This window comes from Oncorhynchus mykiss, chromosome 26 (genome assembly GCF_057628025.1).
Source record: "Oncorhynchus mykiss isolate SJ-2025 chromosome 26, ASM5762802v1, whole genome shotgun sequence".
Classification (NCBI taxonomy): domain Eukaryota; kingdom Metazoa; phylum Chordata; class Actinopteri; order Salmoniformes; family Salmonidae; genus Oncorhynchus; species Oncorhynchus mykiss.
The window spans coordinates 8,971,564-8,992,064 of NC_143047.1; the positions used below are offsets into that span (position 1 = coordinate 8,971,564).

The following is a 20,501-nucleotide window of genomic DNA, read 5'->3' on the forward strand; positions in this document are numbered from 1 at the left end:
GTGTAATCACATACAAGGCTCTTCATGGCATGGCCCACTTCACTGCTTCAAAACTACATCTCCACAAGCATCCTCAGAAACTTTGGTTCTTCTGTCCAAGTGCAAATGTCAGACATGGGGCATATGGAATGCCCACCTGAGAAAAATCTTGTTACTGTATCCATGTGAGACACGCAGACTCAGTCTCGACCTTTAAGTCTTTACTGAAGACTCATCTCTTCGGTAGGTCCTATGATTGAGTGTAGTCTGGCCCAGGGGTGTGAAGGTGAACTGAAAGGCACTGGACCGACAAACTGCCCTTGTTGTTTCTGCCTGGCCGGTTGCCCTTTCCTTTGGGATTCTCTGCCTCTGACCCTATTATGGGGGCTGAGTCACTGGCTTACTAGTGCTCTTCCATGCCGTCCCTAGGAGGGGTGCATCGCTTGATGCGTCACTGGCGTGAACTTCCTGTCTGGTTTGGCGGCTCCTCGGGCTCGTGCGGTGGAGGACATCTTTGTGGGCTATACACAGACTGGTCTGTTGATATCCCTCTAGGTGTGAGGGGGCTGTGCTTTAGCAATGTGGATGGGCTTATATCCTACCTGATTGGCCTTATCGTCAGACGGGACCACAGTGTCTCCCGACCCCCCCTGTCTCAGCCTCCAGTATCTACGCTGCAATAGTCTATGTGCCGGGGGTCTAGGGTCAGTCTGTAATATCTGGTGTAATTCTCCTGTCTTTCAGTTGAAGTCGGAAGTTAACATACAGTACACCTTAGCCAAATACATTTAAATTCAGTTTTTCACAGTTCCTGACATTTGATCGTAATACAAAATCACTGTCTTAGGTCAGTTAGGATCACCACTTCATTTTAAGAATGTGAAATGACAGAATAATAGTAGAGAGAATTATTTATTTCAGCTTTTATTTTTTTTGTGTCTTTTTGTGAAGTGCACCAGTCCCTCCTGCAGCAAAGCACCCCCACAACATGATGCTGCCACCCCCTGCTTCACGGTTGGGATGGTGTTTTTCGGCTTGCAAGCCCCCCCTTTCTCCTCCAAACATAACGATGGTCAATATGGCCAAACAGTTCTATTTTTGTTTCATCAGACCAGAGAACATTTCTCCAAAAAGTACGATATTTGTCCCAATGTGCAGTTGCAAACAGTAGTCTGGCTTTTTTATAGTGGTTTTGGAGCAGTGGCTTCTTCCTTGCTGAGCGGCCTTTCAGGTTATATCGATATAGGTATCATTTTACTGTGGATATAGATATTTTTCTACCTGTTTCCTCCAGCATCTTCAATTTCCTTTGCTGTTGTTCTGGGATTGATTTGCACTTTTCGCACCAAAGTACGTTAATCTCTAAGAGACAGAACGTGTCTCCTTCCTGAGCGGTATGACGGCATGGTGTTTATACTTGCGTACTATTGTTTGTACAGATGAATGTGGTACCTTCAGGCATTTGGAAATGTCTCCCTTGGATGAACCAGACTTGTGGAGGTCTACATTTTTTTGGCTGATTTCTTTTGATTTTCCCATGATACATCCACAGGCACACCTCCAATTGACTCAAATTATGTAAATTACTTGTGTCATGCACAAAGTAAATGTTTTAACCGACTTGCCAAAACTATAGTTTGTTAACAAGAAATTTGTGGAGGGGTTGAAAAACAAGTTTTAATAACTCCAATGTAAGTGTATGTAAACTTCCGACTTCAACCGTATCTGGTGTCCTGTGTGAATTTAATTATGCTCCCTCTAATTCTCTCCCTCTCCTTCCCCTCCTGTAGGACCTGAGCCCTAGGACCATGCCCCAGGACTACCTGGTCTGATGACCCCTTGCTGTCCCAGTCCACCTGGTCGTGCTGCTGCTCCAGTTTCAACTGTTCTGCCTGCAGCGATGGAACCCCGACCTGTTCACCGGATGTGCTACCTTGACCCAGACCTGCTTTTTTAAACTCTCTCTACCGAACCTGTTGATTTGACCTCTGAATTCCCGGCTATGAAAAGCCAAGTGACATTTACTCCTGATGTACTGACCTGTTGCACCCACTACAACCACTGTGATTATTATTTGACCCTGCTGGTCATCTATGAGCATTTGAACATCTTGGAGAACAATCTGGCCTTAATGGCCATGTACTGTTATAATCTGCACCTGGTACAGCCAGAAGAGGACTGGCCACCCCTCAGAGCCACCGTGCTTCTACATCTGCATTGCTCGCTGTTTGAGGTTTAGCACTTTTTGACATCTGCTAATGTAAAAAGGGCTTTATAAATAAAAAAAAGTGCTCTTATTCCTTTATGCAAGCTCTTATTTAATTGTTTTCAATATTTTAGTTCAATGGCACCCTTCCGTTCTAGTACAGTTGTATTGTATTTATCTTATTAATTACCCATGACATGTATGCAAGACATCACAAAACCACAGTCCCCAAAATTTGAGAAACACTTCTTTTTAAACATCTTGAAGCAAGACTTTGGTTGAATTGGTCAACATCTACGACTATTTTGCAATTTACCAGTATTCTGAGCAACGACAGCGTCTGTCAGCCGACATTATATAAACTGCAGGTCTATCATGTTGACAACAGATTGATCCTGGGCCATCCTGCAGTCCTTCACCATGGCACCTGTCTTTGTGCTGTCCATTTTCATCGCTGTTCTCTGCTCAGTTCAGGGCCGATCTACAGGGGTAAGGGTCCATCCGAGACTATTGAGAAACGGCTGTGCATGATGATGAATTATGTGCGTTTTAAACACATTTGTACATATTTCCTTCTGCTGTTTTGCCATACAGAAAGCGTCATATGAATGGAGTGAAGAGGACATTGGTATGCTCATCCTGTATTTATAAACATTGAGCTATTGTATGACATTGTATTGGACATTGTATCATCTAAATATCGTGTTTCATAAACGAAATCCGTTTTTTATTAATCATTCATTGTTATAATGTAAATGACATATATTATCTTATTAAAATGTGAGTTATTAGGGACACAGTTGCATTTAAGCACATTTTTTATTCCATTCCACAGACGGCACTAGCACCAACAGCATTGAGGAGGATGAATACTCTGTTTCAACGCTCATTGAGAAGGCCAACAGAAATCTTGGTACGGAAGCCTGTACATTCCTACTCTGTATTTAATGGCATCAAGAATGGATAGCAGATAACCTTCACTTGGTGTTGTTTTCTAGGACAAAGACTTGATGAGCCACTAGTCATGTTTGGGGACATTGCAGTAGATACTGGGTTCATGAACGCTGACCCCTGCACAGCTCGCGGATGCAAGTGGCAGAAGTCCTCTGATGGGAACGTTTACGTGCCCTTTGTGATCTCTAATCAATACTGTAAGTATTTTGTTCTCTGAAACGATTTTATGCTGAGCCTAATGGTTTGGTTTTACTATAGTATATGAGTCTGTGTGTGTGTGTGTGTGTGTGTGTGTGTGTGTGTGTGTGTGTGTGTGTGTGTGTGTGTGTGTGTGTGTGTGTGTGTGTGTGTGTGTGTGTGTGTGTGTGTGTGTGTGTGTGTGTGTGTGTGCCTGTGATTATAGAGTTTCTGATTTCTTATTTCTTATTTCTTATTGCTCCATTGAGCAGCGGCCCGGGAGAGGTCCGTAATTGAAGGCGGGCTGCAAACCTTTGCTGCATCAACCTGCATCCGATTCTTTCCCCGAACCAATCAGAGGGACTTTGTGGACATCCAGTCTCAGTCAGGGTATGACCACTGCACATTCCATTACTAGGCCTGTTATACTTGTCTTTTGCCACTCTTATTTACTTAGTATTTACGTGACAATTTACTTGACTGTTTTATTGCATAAAGATAATACTTTATCACTTTTAGAAATAACATTTGTCTTCCGTATGCACCCTTGTTTGTAGCTGTTTCTCGTTTATTGGACGCCGGGGCAATGGCCAGGTCGTGTCTCTGAGTAGGAACGGATGTGTCTTTCTGTCTGTGGTGCAGCATGAACTGCTGCATGCCTTGGGCTTCAACCATGAGCAAACACGCAGTGACCGCGATAGCAATGTTCAAATCCTGATGCAGAACATTATTCCTGGTTAGTGCTTTATCATGCTTTATAATACTTTTTTTTTTTTACATAATTTCATAGGGAAATAATAATTTAGATTGTGCACAATATTCTTCCTGCCCCTTTTGAGTAAGAAATCTTAGTAACACTTTTATAACTTTAATGGGAAAGCCTTATTAAACTATTTATAGTGCACTACTATTTGAATAGAATAATAATACATTAGTATTTCATTATTTGTAAACATGTAGAAACATTGAGAAGAATTATAAGCTTTACAATTAATATGCATTTACACTATTCATAATCATCTGTAAAACATTTCTTTACAAGAGTGAATGTTATTATACTGTGTAAGAAAATGATTTATCATACATTTTCCATCCTAGGAATGGAATTCAATTTCAGAAAGATCAACACGATTAACTTGGGGACTCCTTATGACTATAATTCTGTCATGCACTACTCAAGGTAAATTAAAGAAATTCATTTAAAGGTTTTCTTAACTACGATAACAGCTGGAATGTTACATGGCTAAAATAAGAGAAATCCTTTTCCCCTTTCATAGTCTACTCATGTCATCCTCTAATTTCAATTGATAGCTTCAGAGTTTTCTGTCCTATGTTCTCTGGTTCCAGGTTTGCCTTCTCCAGGAACAGGCAGCCCACCATTCTTCCAATCCCTGACAATAATGCAGTTATTGGCAGGGCAACTCAGATGAGCCCCATTGATATTCTGCGGATCAATCGTCTCTACAACTGCAGTAAGTGCTATTTTAGGAATACCTGTTTATTATAACTGTGAAGGATAAAAGTTGTGATTATTGTACCTGCCTGTAAGCTTCACCCCACCGTTGCTCAATCAATGACAAATATTTGGGAATATAGTATTTGAAATGAAGTATGTATTCTAATTATAATTGTATTTTCTCTTTCCCTTCTCTTTTACTAGCGGGACAGCAGTTAGACTTGATTTGACAAGTGCGATGGTAGAGCGTCTGCTGAGGATTGGAACTGCAGTTATAGCTTGCTTTTCAACTTTGAACATGAACTCAATAAACAAACTATACGTTATGCTGAAAGCATGAATTGAGACGTAGATAAGCATTGTTTTCTGTATATCAGATCTGGTATGGCTTATCATAGATAGAACATTGGTATGGCAAAAGAATGTACTGCAGACTACTGAAACATTATCACAATAAACATGTGTAGTAATGTGTATTTGATAGTCTCTGTTTTTTGAGGGCTTATGTTTATTATTCTGATTGCAAATGGTACATTGATGGTGATTATCATATAATGTGCATAGGTGTCTAAGTGGTTTCGTGAGTAAAACTGAAACCTTTTGTATTTTTTAGGTCGAGTTAACAAGGCTATCTCACCAAAGCCTACAGCAATAACACTCGTCCAAACTCCCACATGCACAGAAAATCCTTTATTACACAGGACAACAAAATCATTTTACATTCTGTTACTTTTACATTTCGGAAGTCTGAAACAATGACATGAGCTTAAAAAACATTGTAGAGGGAGTGTCCAGTACAGTCAAGGATAGTAGCCTATTCATTTTCTTCAGTAACACTTAACTAAGAGGTTGAAATTGTAAAGGGTTTATAAAGGGTTTATAATTACATGATGAATCATTATTTAAATAATTTGAAAATGCATTTATGAACCATTAATAAACAGTTGTATCGCATTGGTCAGAATAGTGCAATAACTAGTCAGTGTTTGCCAAATAGTGAGCCAATATCTACCTACAGTTATTAACACGTTATAAATGCACTTACACACGCTTATAAGATGAACCCTTGTGTATCATTATGCAACCTTATTTTCAATAGTTGCACAGTTGAACAATAGTTATTTTCTCACTTGTGGGTGTGATGCATTGATGCTCTGTCCCAGGAACAGAAGAGGTTGGTATAAATGATGACCTGGCCAAATGTACATCCAGGACATTATTCAATTATCGTTCCTAATAAATTACCCCTTACCAGATTATATCAACACACTTACCACTGCTCAGTGATAGTCCACGTGTGGCGAACGCTCTGGTGTTAAATGGTAACTGTAATGCCTTTGGTTGGTGAAACAGCGGAGGGGGTATCTTCTCACAACGTTGAATGTTTTGGTCTTCATACCCACCATTCATTGACGAAATATTTTGAACAAAGTGTTGAATCTTTTCTCATTTACAGTACCAGTCAAAAGTTTTGACACACTTACACACTCAAGGTTTTTTTTTTTTACTATTTTCTACATTGCAGAATAATAGTGAAGACATCAAAACTATGAAATAACACATATGGAATAATGTAGTAACCAAAAAGTGTTAAACAAATCAAAATATATTTTATATTTGAGATTCTTCAAAGTGGCCCATTATTATTAGTGTCCTTTAATAGGAGTTTATTTGCAGCAATTTGACCATGAAGGTCTGATTCATGCAGTCTCCTCTGAACAATTGATGTTGTGATGTGTCTGGTACTTGAACTCTGTGAAGAATTTATTTGGGCTGCAATTTCTGAGGCTGGTAACTCTAATGAACTTATCCTCTGCAGCAGAAGTAACTCTGGGACTTCCTCTCCTGTTTCGGGCCTCATGAGAGCCAGTTTCATCATAGTGCTTGATGGTTATTGCGACTGCACTTGAAGAAACTTTCAAAGCCCTTGAAATTTTCCAGATTGACTGACCTTCATGTCTGAAAATATTGATGGACTGTTATTGCCATAATATGGACTTGGTCTTTTAGCAAATAGGGCTATCTTCTGTATACCAGCCCTACCTTGTCTGTCACGCCCTGACCTTAGTATACTTTGTTTTCTTTATTGTTTCGGTTAGGTCAGGGTGTGACATGGGTGATGTATGTGTTTTTGTACTGTCTAGGGGTTTTGTAGGTTTATGGGGTTGTTTACTATCTAGGTGTTTATGTATGTCTATGGTTGCCTAGATTGGTTCTCAATTAGAGGAAGCTGTTTATCATTGTCTCAAATTGGGAACCATATTTAGGCAGCCATCTTCTTTGGGTATTTCGTGGGTTATTGTCTATGTCTATGTCTAGTTGCCTGTGTCTGCACTAGTATTGTTATAGCTTCACGTTCGGTTTGTTGTTTTGTATAGTTTGTTAAGTGTTCTTCGTCTTCATTAATGTATGTATTCATCTTACGCTGCCTTGGTCTCCTCCATACAACGAACGTGACATTGTCACAACACAACTGATTGGCTCAAACGCATTAAGAAGGAAAAAAATTCCACAAATGAACTTTTAACTAGGCACACCTGTTAATTGAAATGCATTCCAGGTGACTACCTCATGAAGTTGGTTGAGAGAATGCCAAGAGTGTGCAAAGCTGTCATCAAGGCCAAGGGTGGCTACTTTGAAGAATCTCAAATATAAAATATATTTTGATTTGTGTAACACTTTCTTGGTTACTACATGATTCCATATGTGTTATTTCATAGTTTTGATGTCTTCATTATTATTCTGCAATGTAGAAAATAGTAACGATAAAGAAAATAAACTTGAATGTGTAAGTGTGTCTGTTTGTCTCAGCTCTGAGTGAACTCTCAAATCATCTGTAAATGATTTACCCACATGTATAACTGCTAAAAGTATAACTTATTTTAAAGTGACAGACCTACAAACATGTATAACTGAGTTATCAACATTTATAACTGCTAAAATTATACCATATTTTAAAGTGGCAATCCACTGACCATTAACAAATGAGTTACCAACATTTATAACTACTGAAAAACTACTTTTAAAGAAAGTGGAAACCTGCTGACCATTTATGAATGAGATGCAAATATTTATAACAGCATATAAACTCCCCAATCATGCAATACATAGTAAGAACAAAATGTAATTTAATAGAAGGATACATTGGGAAAATGATTTCAATTGCGGTGTCTCAATCTGTAGCCTGTCATTGGTAGTGAGTAGCTTAGCTAATTCAGACCAACATTGGGGTGTCTTTTTCTCCCATTTTTAACATTACAAGTCAGACTATAAATTGACAACAGATTAACTATTTAAAAATACAACACTAACATAGGGTCTCATGGTCCCCTTCTGTGTCTTCATCTGTTTCTTTCTTGTTAAGCATTTTCCCATCCTGGAGTCTGAGACCTTATGGGAATATGTGGGAGAGAAGAGGAATATATGACAATTTAGCATAGCACAGCTACACATAACTCTTATCCTCATTATCAGGATTTATACAAGTTAGTCTTAGCTAGTTATGTTATCCACTGCTAGCTAATAATAATAATATTAATAATATCTAGCTATTGTTTAACATTACTTGCTAACACTAATATCTAGATACCACAGATTAAAGGGGTTAGCTAGTCATCACAATTTTTGCTAATACACTAGCTAGTAAGTTAGTGTTAAAATTGGAACCACTAGTGTACTGTAGTGCTGAGCGATTAACCAAAACGTTGGTTATTTTTAATTTTTTAAACAACTTATTGACTGACATAGGTTAAATCTTTTTCAGTGAGCTTGATGTGCAGTTTCTGTATAGATAAATCAGATGAAGCCTGAACTGTGCGATGTAATATGAACTTGCTTGTTTATGTTACGATCGTCGTATACATAAGCGTACCAAGGCGCAGCGTGAATAGAGTTCCACATACTTTATTACAAAAGTGAAACTTAACAAAAACATCAAAGAATCAACGAACATCCAGTACAGAGCGCACATAGGCACTAACTGAAACACAAACAAACAACATCCCACAAATGCAGGTGGGAAAGAACCAAACTAAGTATGATCCCCAATTAGAGGCAACGATCATCAGCTGCCTCCAATTGGGAACCATACTCACACCAACAAAGAAGTACTAACGATTAGAAACACCCCCGAGTCACGCCCTGACCTAGGGCGTGACAGTATATAACCTTTTTCGGTAAGACAGATCCGAAAACTTACCGAAAAATAACCTTTTTCGGTAAGACAGATCTTCCAAAGGTGGTGGAGTGGCAATTTTTACCAAGGAACACCTTCAGTGCTCGGTTGTCTCCACCAAAACAATTTGATTTTCTGGTTTTAAGCATTAAACTTTCAAATAGCTCTTTGTTGACTGTTGCTGGATGTTATTATCGTCCTCCATCAACACCGGCCTGTACCCCACCTGCCCTAATCTCTCTCCTGGCCCCGTACACTAAGTCTGAATTTGTCCTGCTAGGTGACCAAAACTGGGACAAGCTTAAACCACCTGAACAAGTCCTAAAGCAATGGGACTCCCTGAATCTTTCTCAGACTATCACCAATCCTACAAGGTATGACTCCAAACACCCAGAAAAGGCTACTCTCCTTGATGTTATCCTCACAAATAATCCTGATAGGTATCAGTCTTGTGTTTTCTGTAATGTGATCACTGTTTTACCGCCTGTGTTCACATAACTACTCAGTGAAACAACTTGTCCTGATTTGTAATAGACACTTGCTAAAAACCTTAATGAGCAAGCCTTCCTTCATGACCTGGCCTCTGTAAATTGGTATAGAATCAGCTTGATCCCCTTTGTTGAAGATGCTTCGACCATCTTGTTTGATATTTTCAGTGATATTGTCAACAAACACGCCCCCAAAAAGAAAATGATAATTAAAAACAGGTTCTTCCCCTGGTTCGACCGTGATCTTTCATAGTCAAGAATTCCATTTGGCTCAGCACACGCATACTCAAGCTGACTGGCTCTCGTTCAGGAAAATGAGAAATAAGTGCACTCAGGCTATCCAGATGGCCAAAGTTAGTTACTTTAAGGAGCAGTTCTCTCTCTGTGGGTCTAACCCCAAGAAGCTCTGGAAAATGGTTAAAGACCTGGAGAATAAACCCTTCTTCTCATAGCTGGTCATGTCCCTTAATGTTTTTTATGAATGACCTTTTTTTTTATGGAATATTTAAACATAACATATACTTGCAGTGAAGCCGCTCAACAACTACATCACATTAGTCATCTAACAGACTCCCATCCAGAGAGACACACAGAAGCAACCAGGGTCAATGCCCTGCTCAAGGGTACGTCGACAGATCTCCCACAAGGTCAATAACAGAGACCCGAACCAGCAATCCATCAGCCCTTAACGTTGATGACGTGGTTGCTACTGACAAGGAGCACAAGACTGAGCTCTTTAATCACCACTTCATAAAGTCAGGATTCCTATTTGACTCAGTCATGCCTCCTTGACCGTCCAAAATGTCCCAATCCCCCATCCCCCCGATGCTCCTCCTTCTTTTTTCCCTGCCCCGCTACAAAGTTTCTCCCTGCAGGCCGTCACTGAGTCCGAGGTGCTAAAGGAGCTCCCTAAACCTGACCCAAAAAACATCTGGGTCAGATGATTTAGACACTTTCTTCTTGTTGGTTCCCGTTTTTCTGTGCTCCGTTTCATTTAATTAACAAATAAGGAACACTCAAAATGTGCACTTATAAATCATAACTATTTTAATCAAAAAACAGCTGTAGACAGAAGTCAAAGATCAAATATCACACATACAACTGATGTCTCTCCTGAGTTCTGCCCCATAGTAAAAGTCCCAAGTTATTTTATTAAGCCTGAAGTTCAGATGTTCTTTACCATTCGGCCATCAGATTTGCCATCAATGCTCCTTATAGGACACATCACTGCACTCTATACTCCTCTGTAAACTGGTCATCTCTCTATACATGTCGCAAGACCCATTGGTTGATGCTGATTTATTAAACCCTCTTAGGCCTCACCCCCCCTATCTGAGATATCTACTGCAGCCCTCATCCTCCACATACAACACCCGTTCTGCCAGTCACATTCTGTTAAAGGTCCCCAAAGCACACGCATCCCCGGGTTGGAATGAGCTGCAACAAACACTCGAACTGGACAGTTTTACCTGGATCTCTTCATTCAAAGACTCAACCATGGACACTCTTACAGACAGTTGTGGCTGCTTTGCATCATTTATTGTTGTCTCTCCCTTTTTGCCCTTTGTGCTGTTGTCTGTGCCCAATAATGTTTGTACCATGTTTTGTGCTGCGACCACGTTGGGCTGCTGCCAGGTTGTGTTGCTAGCATGTTGTTGTCATATTGTGTTGTGATTTAAACTTGTCCTGTCTTTGCGGAGCAAACACAGACTGAGAGAAGAAAGAACAGGCGATTGAGAGTGATAGAAAGCAGTTGCTCCCTGAGCCTGAAAATGCTTGATCTAAGTGATTGATAGTTGTATACAGTGCCTAGTCATATACAGTGCCTTCAGAAAGTATTGAGACCCATTGACATTTTCCACATTTTGATAGGTTAAAGCTGTATTCTAAAATTGATTAAATTGTTTTTTTCCCTCATCAATCTACAGACAATACCCCATAATGACAAAGCTAAAACAGGTTTTTACAATTTTAGCTTTTTATAAAAACAAAAAAAACTGAAAGATCACATTTATATAAATATTCAGACCCTTTACTCAGTACTTTGTTGAAGCACCTTTGGTAGTGATTACAGCCTCGAGTCTTCTTGGGTATGACGCTACAAGTTTGGCACATGTGTATTTGGGGAGTTTCTCCCATTCTTCTCTGCAGATCCTCTCAAGCTCTGTCGGGTTGGATGGGGAGCAATGCTGCATAGCTATTTTCAGGTCTCTCCAGAGATGTTCGATGAGGTTTAAGTCCGGGCTCTGGCTGGACCACTCAACTCCTGCGTTGTCTTGGCTGTGTGCTTAGGGTCATTGTCCTGTTGAAAAGTAAACCTTCATCCCAGTCTGAGGTCTTGAGCTCCCTGGAGCACGTTTTCATCAAGGAACTCTCTGTACTTTGTTCCGTTCATCTTTGCCTCGATCCTGACTAGTCCCCCAGTCCCTGCCACTGAAAACATCCCCACAGCATGATTCTGCCACCACCATGCTTCATCCTGCAGCATAAACTCCAAAAAGTTCTGGGACACTGTAAAGTCCATGGAGAATAAGAGCAGCTCCTCCCAGCTGCCCACTGCACTGAGGCTAGGAAACACTGTCAACACCGATAAATCCACAATAATTGAGAACTCCAATAAGCACTTTTCGACGGCTAGCGATGCTGTCCACCTGGCCACCACCTACCCTGGTCAACAGCCCTGCACCCCCCACAGCCACTTGCCCAAACCTCCCTCATTTATCCTTCACCCAAAACCAGATAGCTGATGTTCTGAAAGAGCTGCAAAATCTGGACCCCTACAAATCAGCAGGACTAGAAAATCTCTTTCTAAAATTATCAGCCGAAATTGTTGCAACCCCTATTACTAGCCTGTTCAACCTCTCTTTCGTATCATCTGAGATCCCCAAAGATTGGAAAGCTGCCGAGGTCATCCCCATACCAGCATCACTACTCTGGACGGTTCTGACTTAGAATATGCGGACATCTACAAATACCTAGGTGTCTGGTTAGACTGTAAACTCTCCTTCCAGACTCACATTAAGCATCTCCAATCCAAAATTTAATCTAGAATCAGCTTCCTATTTTGTATCAAAGTATCCTTCACTCACGCTGCCAAACATACCCTCGTAAAACTGACTATCCTACCGATCATTGACTTCGGCAATTTCATTTGCAAAATAGCCTCCAACACTCTACTCAGCAAATTGAATGCAGTCTATCACAGTGCCATCCGTTTTGTCACCAATGACCCATATAGTACCCACCACTGTGACCTGTATGCTCTCATTGGCTGGCCCTCGCTTCATATTCATCACCAAACCAATTGGCTCCAGGTCATCTATAAGTCTCTGCTAGGTAAAGCCCCGCCTTATCTCAGCTCACTGGTCACCATAGCAGCACCCACACATAGCACGCACACCAGCAGGTAATTTTCACTGGTCACCCCAAAAGCCAATTTCTCTTTTGGCCACCTTTCCTTTCAGTTCTCTGCTGCCAATGACTGGAACGAACTACAAAAATCACTGAAGCTGGAGACTCATATCTCCATCACTAACTTTAAGCAGCAGCTGTCAGAGCAGCTCACATATCACTGCAACTGTACATAGTCTATCTGTAAATAGCTCATCCAACTACTTCATCCCCATACTGTTATTTTTTTTTGTTGCTACTTTGCACCCCAGTATCTCTACTTGCACATTCATCTTCTGCACATCTATCACTCCAGTGTTTAATCACAAAATTGTAATTATTATACCACGATGGCCTATTTATTGCCTTACCTCCCTCATCTTACCTCATTTGCACACACTGTATATATACATTTTTCTATTGTGTTTTGACTGTATGTTTTGTTTATTCCAAGTGTAACTCTATCTTGTTATTTGTGTCGCACTGCGTTGCTTTATCTTGGCCAGGTCGCAGTTTTATATGAGAACTAGTTCTCAACTTGCCTACCTGGTTAAATAAAGGTTGAAATAAAATAAATAAAAAAATCGTAGGGATTGTGTCAGGTTTCCTTCAGATGGACAGATCTCACAAATTCGGGGGAATTTCTCCGAAACCAGCAAACCACACCAATATTATGGCTTGAAATCTTCAGCTGAAGCCTTCATTCCTGGAACAAATAAGTGTACCAATGCATCATCAGAGTTTCAAAAGTGAGGCAAGGCACGTCATGCGAGTTGACCATTGGTCTGAAAACCAACCATTTCTGTTCCTGGGGACAGCAACAATTCATCACACACAAAAGTGAGAATGATTAAATAACCGTTAATAAAGGAATAACAAATCCTTGATAAACCCTTTATAAATGGAATCTTATTGTAAAGTGTTAAAAACAAATTCAATACTTATGTCAATTTCTTAAAAACTTCTGATAATTGGGTCGGTTGCTCTTCTATGACCTTGCTGGAAACCTGCACAATCTTATCCAGTCTGTTCTTGATGCACATGTTCAAATGACTAAACCAGGCCACCATTGAGATAGAGTGAGTATATAAACACAACAGTAAGGAGATATAGCTACTTTCAGCCCCCATCCATACTTTATAAGCCCTATTCTGATCTGCACAACATGGGCCTCTTTCATGAAGCTAATGTAATATCTATGTTGAATGAGAGAACCCACTGACACGTAATGAAGTATGTGGGCTGCCAACAAAGATTTCCCAGCAGCAGATATTACATGAGAAGATTTCACAGTATGTTATTGTGGTCCCTTGTAGCTCAGTTGGTTTTTCTGCCACTTACAACACTAGGGTTGTGGGTTGGATTCCCACAGGGGACCATTGCGAACGAAAACATATTCACTCACTTCTGTAACTTGCTTTGGACAGAAGTCAAAGATCAAATATCACACATACAACTGATGTCTCTCCTGAGTTCTGCCCCATAGTAAAAGTCCCAAGTTATTTTATTAAGCCTGAAGTTCAGCCCTAGTGATGTCACAGCATACGTCATTACCTTCTACTCAGACTTGCTGTTAACATTAGGCAACAGTTTCCACAAAGACAAACATTAAGGGTAGTATTTCAACATGGATTTCATAACATAAACCACTTTCTGGGAGTTTGCATAACAGGCTCAACCTGCCAAATGCCATCTGCATCTGTCATTTTTGCATAACGTTCACTGATACCTATGCAACCTCCAAACTGGACTGCAGTAGAGTTTGTATATGGTGTTACTGACCAAATTCTCAAGTGACCATATAATGAGACCCCATAATTAGTTCTTGAAAACGAATATGGCTGCCAGTAAAACATAGGATCAAAATATACTACAAAATATGTGTAATCACATACAAGGCTCTTCATGGCATGGCCCACTTCACTGCTTCAAAACTACATCTCCACAAGCATCCTCAGAAACTTTGGTTCTTCTGTCCAAGTGCAAATGTCAGACATGGGGCATATGGAATGCCCACCTGAGAAAAATCTTGTTACTGTATCCATGTGAGACACGCAGACTCAGTCTCGACCTTTAAGTCTTTACTGAAGACTCATCTCTTCGGTAGGTCCTATGATTGAGTGTAGTCTGGCCCAGGGGTGTGAAGGTGAACTGAAAGGCACTGGACCGACAAACTGCCCTTGTTGTTTCTGCCTGGCCGGTTGCCCTTTCCTTTGGGATTCTCTGCCTCTGACCCTATTATGGGGGCTGAGTCACTGGCTTACTAGTGCTCTTCCATGCCGTCCCTAGGAGGGGTGCATCGCTTGATGCGTCACTGGCGTGAACTTCCTGTCTGGTTTGGCGGCTCCTCGGGCTCGTGCGGTGGAGGACATCTTTGTGGGCTATACACAGACTGGTCTGTTGATATCCCTCTAGGTGTGAGGGGGCTGTGCTTTAGCAATGTGGATGGGCTTATATCCTACCTGATTGGCCTTATCGTCAGACGGGACCACAGTGTCTCCCGACCCCCCCTGTCTCAGCCTCCAGTATCTACGCTGCAATAGTCTATGTGCCGGGGGTCTAGGGTCAGTCTGTAATATCTGGTGTAATTCTCCTGTCTTTCAGTTGAAGTCGGAAGTTAACATACAGTACACCTTAGCCAAATACATTTAAATTCAGTTTTTCACAGTTCCTGACATTTGATCGTAATACAAAATCACTGTCTTAGGTCAGTTAGGATCACCACTTCATTTTAAGAATGTGAAATGACAGAATAATAGTAGAGAGAATTATTTATTTCAGCTTTTATTTTTTTTGTGTCTTTTTGTGAAGTGCACCAGTCCCTCCTGCAGCAAAGCACCCCCACAACATGATGCTGCCACCCCCTGCTTCACGGTTGGGATGGTGTTTTTCGGCTTGCAAGCCCCCCCTTTCTCCTCCAAACATAACGATGGTCAATATGGCCAAACAGTTCTATTTTTGTTTCATCAGACCAGAGAACATTTCTCCAAAAAGTACGATATTTGTCCCAATGTGCAGTTGCAAACAGTAGTCTGGCTTTTTTATAGTGGTTTTGGAGCAGTGGCTTCTTCCTTGCTGAGCGGCCTTTCAGGTTATATCGATATAGGTATCATTTTACTGTGGATATAGATATTTTTCTACCTGTTTCCTCCAGCATCTTCAATTTCCTTTGCTGTTGTTCTGGGATTGATTTGCACTTTTCGCACCAAAGTACGTTAATCTCTAAGAGACAGAACGTGTCTCCTTCCTGAGCGGTATGACGGCATGGTGTTTATACTTGCGTACTATTGTTTGTACAGATGAATGTGGTACCTTCAGGCATTTGGAAATGTCTCCCTTGGATGAACCAGACTTGTGGAGGTCTACATTTTTTTGGCTGATTTCTTTTGATTTTCCCATGATACATCCACAGGCACACCTCCAATTGACTCAAATTATGTAAATTACTTGTGTCATGCACAAAGTAAATGTTTTAACCGACTTGCCAAAACTATAGTTTGTTAACAAGAAATTTGTGGAGGGGTTGAAAAACAAGTTTTAATAACTCCAATGTAAGTGTATGTAAACTTCCGACTTCAACCGTATCTGGTGTCCTGTGTGAATTTAATTATGCTCCCTCTAATTCTCTCCCTCTCCTTCCCCTCCTGTAGGACCTGAGCCCTAGGACCATGCCCCAGGACTACCTGGTCTGATGACCCCTTGCTGTCCCAGTCCACCTGGTCGTGCTGCTGCTCCAGTTTCAACTGTTCTGCCTGCAGCGATGGAACCCCGACCTGTTCACCGGATGTGCTACCTTGACCCAGACCTGCTTTTTTAAACTCTCTCTACCGAACCTGTTGATTTGACCTCTGAATTCCCGGCTATGAAAAGCCAAGTGACATTTACTCCTGATGTACTGACCTGTTGCACCCACTACAACCACTGTGATTATTATTTGACCCTGCTGGTCATCTATGAGCATTTGAACATCTTGGAGAACAATCTGGCCTTAATGGCCATGTACTGTTATAATCTGCACCTGGTACAGCCAGAAGAGGACTGGCCACCCCTCAGAGCCACCGTGCTTCTACATCTGCATTGCTCGCTGTTTGAGGTTTAGCACTTTTTGACATCTGCTAATGTAAAAAGGGCTTTATAAATAAAAAAAAGTGCTCTTATTCCTTTATGCAAGCTCTTATTTAATTGTTTTCAATATTTTAGTTCAATGGCACCCTTCCGTTCTAGTACAGTTGTATTGTATTTATCTTATTAATTACCCATGACATGTATGCAAGACATCACAAAACCACAGTCCCCAAAATTTGAGAAACACTTCTTTTTAAACATCTTGAAGCAAGACTTTGGTTGAATTGGTCAACATCTACGACTATTTTGCAATTTACCAGTATTCTGAGCAACGACAGCGTCTGTCAGCCGACATTATATAAACTGCAGGTCTATCATGTTGACAACAGATTGATCCTGGGCCATCCTGCAGTCCTTCACCATGGCACCTGTCTTTGTGCTGTCCATTTTCATCGCTGTTCTCTGCTCAGTTCAGGGCCGATCTACAGGGGTAAGGGTCCATCCGAGACTATTGAGAAACGGCTGTGCATGATGATGAATTATGTGCGTTTTAAACACATTTGTACATATTTCCTTCTGCTGTTTTGCCATACAGAAAGCGTCATATGAATGGAGTGAAGAGGACATTGGTATGCTCATCCTGTATTTATAAACATTGAGCTATTGTATGACATTGTATTGGACATTGTATCATCTAAATATCGTGTTTCATAAACGAAATCCGTTTTTTATTAATCATTCATTGTTATAATGTAAATGACATATATTATCTTATTAAAATGTGAGTTATTAGGGACACAGTTGCATTTAAGCACATTTTTTATTCCATTCCACAGACGGCACTAGCACCAACAGCATTGAGGAGGATGAATACTCTGTTTCAACGCTCATTGAGAAGGCCAACAGAAATCTTGGTACGGAAGCCTGTACATTCCTACTCTGTATTTAATGGCATCAAGAATGGATAGCAGATAACCTTCACTTGGTGTTGTTTTCTAGGACAAAGACTTGATGAGCCACTAGTCATGTTTGGGGACATTGCAGTAGATACTGGGTTCATGAACGCTGACCCCTGCACAGCTCGCGGATGCAAGTGGCAGAAGTCCTCTGATGGGAACGTTTACGTGCCCTTTGTGATCTCTAATCAATACTGTAAGTATTTTGTTCTCTGAAACGATTTTATGCTGAGCCTAATGGTTTGGTTTTACTATAGTATATGAGTCTGTGTGTGTGTGTGTGTGTGTGTGTGTGTGTGTGTGTGTGTGTGTGTGTGTGTGTGTGTGTGTGTGTGTGTGTGTGTGTGTGTGTGTGTGTGTGTGTGTGTGTGTGTGTGTGTGTGTGTGTGTGTGTGTGTGTGTGTGCCTGTGATTATAGAGTTTCTGATTTCTTATTTCTTATTTCTTATTGCTCCATTGAGCAGCGGCCCGGGAGAGGTCCGTAATTGAAGGCGGGCTGCAAACCTTTGCTGCATCAACCTGCATCCGATTCTTTCCCCGAACCAATCAGAGGGACTTTGTGGACATCCAGTCTCAGTCAGGGTATGACCACTGCACATTCCATTACTAGGCCTGTTATACTTGTCTTTTGCCACTCTTATTTACTTAGTATTTACGTGACAATTTACTTGACTGTTTTATTGCATAAAGATAATACTTTATCACTTTTAGAAATAACATTTGTCTTCCGTATGCACCCTTGTTTGTAGCTGTTTCTCGTTTATTGGACGCCGGGGCAATGGCCAGGTCGTGTCTCTGAGTAGGAACGGATGTGTCTTTCTGTCTGTGGTGCAGCATGAACTGCTGCATGCCTTGGGCTTCAACCATGAGCAAACACGCAGTGACCGCGATAGCAATGTTCAAATCCTGATGCAGAACATTATTCCTGGTTAGTGCTTTATCATGCTTTATAATACTTTTTTTTTTTTACATAATTTCATAGGGAAATAATAATTTAGATTGTGCACAATATTCTTCCTGACCCTTTTGAGTAAGAAATCTTAGTAACACTTTTATAACTTTAATGGGAAAGCCTTATTAAACTATTTATAGTGCACTACTATTTGAATAGAATAATAATACATTAGTATTTCATTATTTGTAAACATGTAGAAACATTGAGAAGAATTATAAGCTTTACAATTAATATGCATTTACACTATTCATAATCATCTGTAAAACATTTCTTTACAAGAGTGAATGTTATTATACTGTGTAAGAAAATGATTTATCATACATTTTCCATCCTAGGAATGGAATTCAATTTCAGAAAGATCAACACGATTAACTTGGGGACTCCTTATGACTATAATTCTGTCATGCACTACTCAAGGTAAATTAAAGAAATTCATTTAAAGGTTTTCTTAACTACGATAACAGCTGGAATGTTACATGGCTAAAATAAGAGAAATCCTTTTCCCCTTTCATAGTCTACTCATGTCATCCTCTAATTTCAATTGATAGCTTCAGAGCTTTCTGTCCTATGTTGTCTGGTTCCAGGTTTGCCTTCTCCAGGAACAGGCAGCCCACCATTCTTCCAATCCCTGACAATAATGCAGTTATTGGCAGGGCAACTCAGATGAGCCCCATTGATATTCTGCGGATCAATCGTCTCTACAACTGCAGTAAGTGCTATTTTAGGAATACCTGTTTATTATAACTGTGAAGGATAAAAGTTGTGATTATTGTACCTGCCTGTAAGCTTCACCCCACCGTTGCTCAATCAATGACAAATATTTGGGAATATAGTATTTGAAATGAAGTATGTATTCTAATTCTAATTGTATTTTCTCTTTCACTTCTCTTTTACTAGCGGGACAGCAGTTAGACTTGATTTGACAAGTGCGATGGTAGAGCGTCTGCTGAGGATTGGAACTGCAGTTATAGCTTGCTTTTCAACTTTGAACATGAACTCAATAAACAAACTATACGTTATGCTGAAAGCATGAATTGAGACGTAGATAAGCATTGTTTTCTGTATATCAGATCTGGTATGGCTTATCATAGATAGAACATTGGTATGGCAAAAGAATGTACTGCAGACTACTGAAACATTATCACAATAAACATGTGTAGTAATGTGTATTTGATAGTCTCTGTTTTTTGAGGGCTTATGTTTATTATTCTGATTGCAAATGGTACATTGATGGTGATTATCATATAATGTGCATAGGTGTCTAAGTGGTTTCGTGAGTAAAACTGAAACCTTTTGTATTTTTTAGGTCGAGTTAACAAGGCTATCTCACCAAAGCCTACAGCAATAACACTCGTCCAAACTCCCACATGCACAGAAAATCCTTTATTACACAGGACAACAAAATCATTTTACATTCTGTTACTTTTACATTTCGGAAGTCTGAAACAATGACATGAGCTTAAAAAACATTGTAGAGGGAGTGTCCAGTACAGTCAAGGATAGTAGCCTATTCATTTTCTTCAGTAACACTTAACCAAGAGGTTGAAATTGTAAAGGGTTTATAAAGGGTTTATTATTACATGATGAATCATTATTTAAATAATTTGAAAATGCATTTATGAACCATTAATAAACAGTTGTATCGCATTGGTCAAAATAGTGCAATAACTAGTCAGTGTTTGCCAAATAGTGAGCCAATAT

General features: G+C 40.3%; 2 protein-coding genes across 2 annotated transcripts; both read left to right on the forward strand.

Annotated features, from left to right (window-relative positions):
- The first annotated feature begins 2,470 nt into the window (after positions 1-2,470).
- LOC149971363 (high choriolytic enzyme 1-like) lies at positions 2,471-5,248 on the forward strand. Its single transcript, XM_090221971.1, has 9 exons — positions 2,471-2,674; positions 2,780-2,813; positions 3,021-3,098; positions 3,184-3,336; positions 3,589-3,706; positions 3,874-4,052; positions 4,415-4,496; positions 4,664-4,788; positions 4,977-5,248. Exons 1-9 carry the CDS (start codon positions 2,606-2,608, stop codon positions 5,000-5,002), a joined length of 864 nt encoding a protein of 287 aa, XP_090078097.1. The 5' UTR covers positions 2,471-2,605; the 3' UTR covers positions 5,003-5,248.
- Positions 5,249-16,471: 11,223 nt separating this feature from the next.
- LOC149971364 (high choriolytic enzyme 1-like) lies at positions 16,472-19,969 on the forward strand. The gene is made up of 9 exons (XM_090221972.1): positions 16,472-17,379; positions 17,485-17,518; positions 17,726-17,803; positions 17,889-18,041; positions 18,310-18,427; positions 18,595-18,773; positions 19,136-19,217; positions 19,385-19,509; positions 19,698-19,969. Exons 1-9 carry the CDS (start codon positions 17,311-17,313, stop codon positions 19,721-19,723), a joined length of 864 nt encoding a protein of 287 aa, XP_090078098.1. The 5' UTR covers positions 16,472-17,310; the 3' UTR covers positions 19,724-19,969.
- Positions 19,970-20,501: the final 532 nt, after the last annotated feature.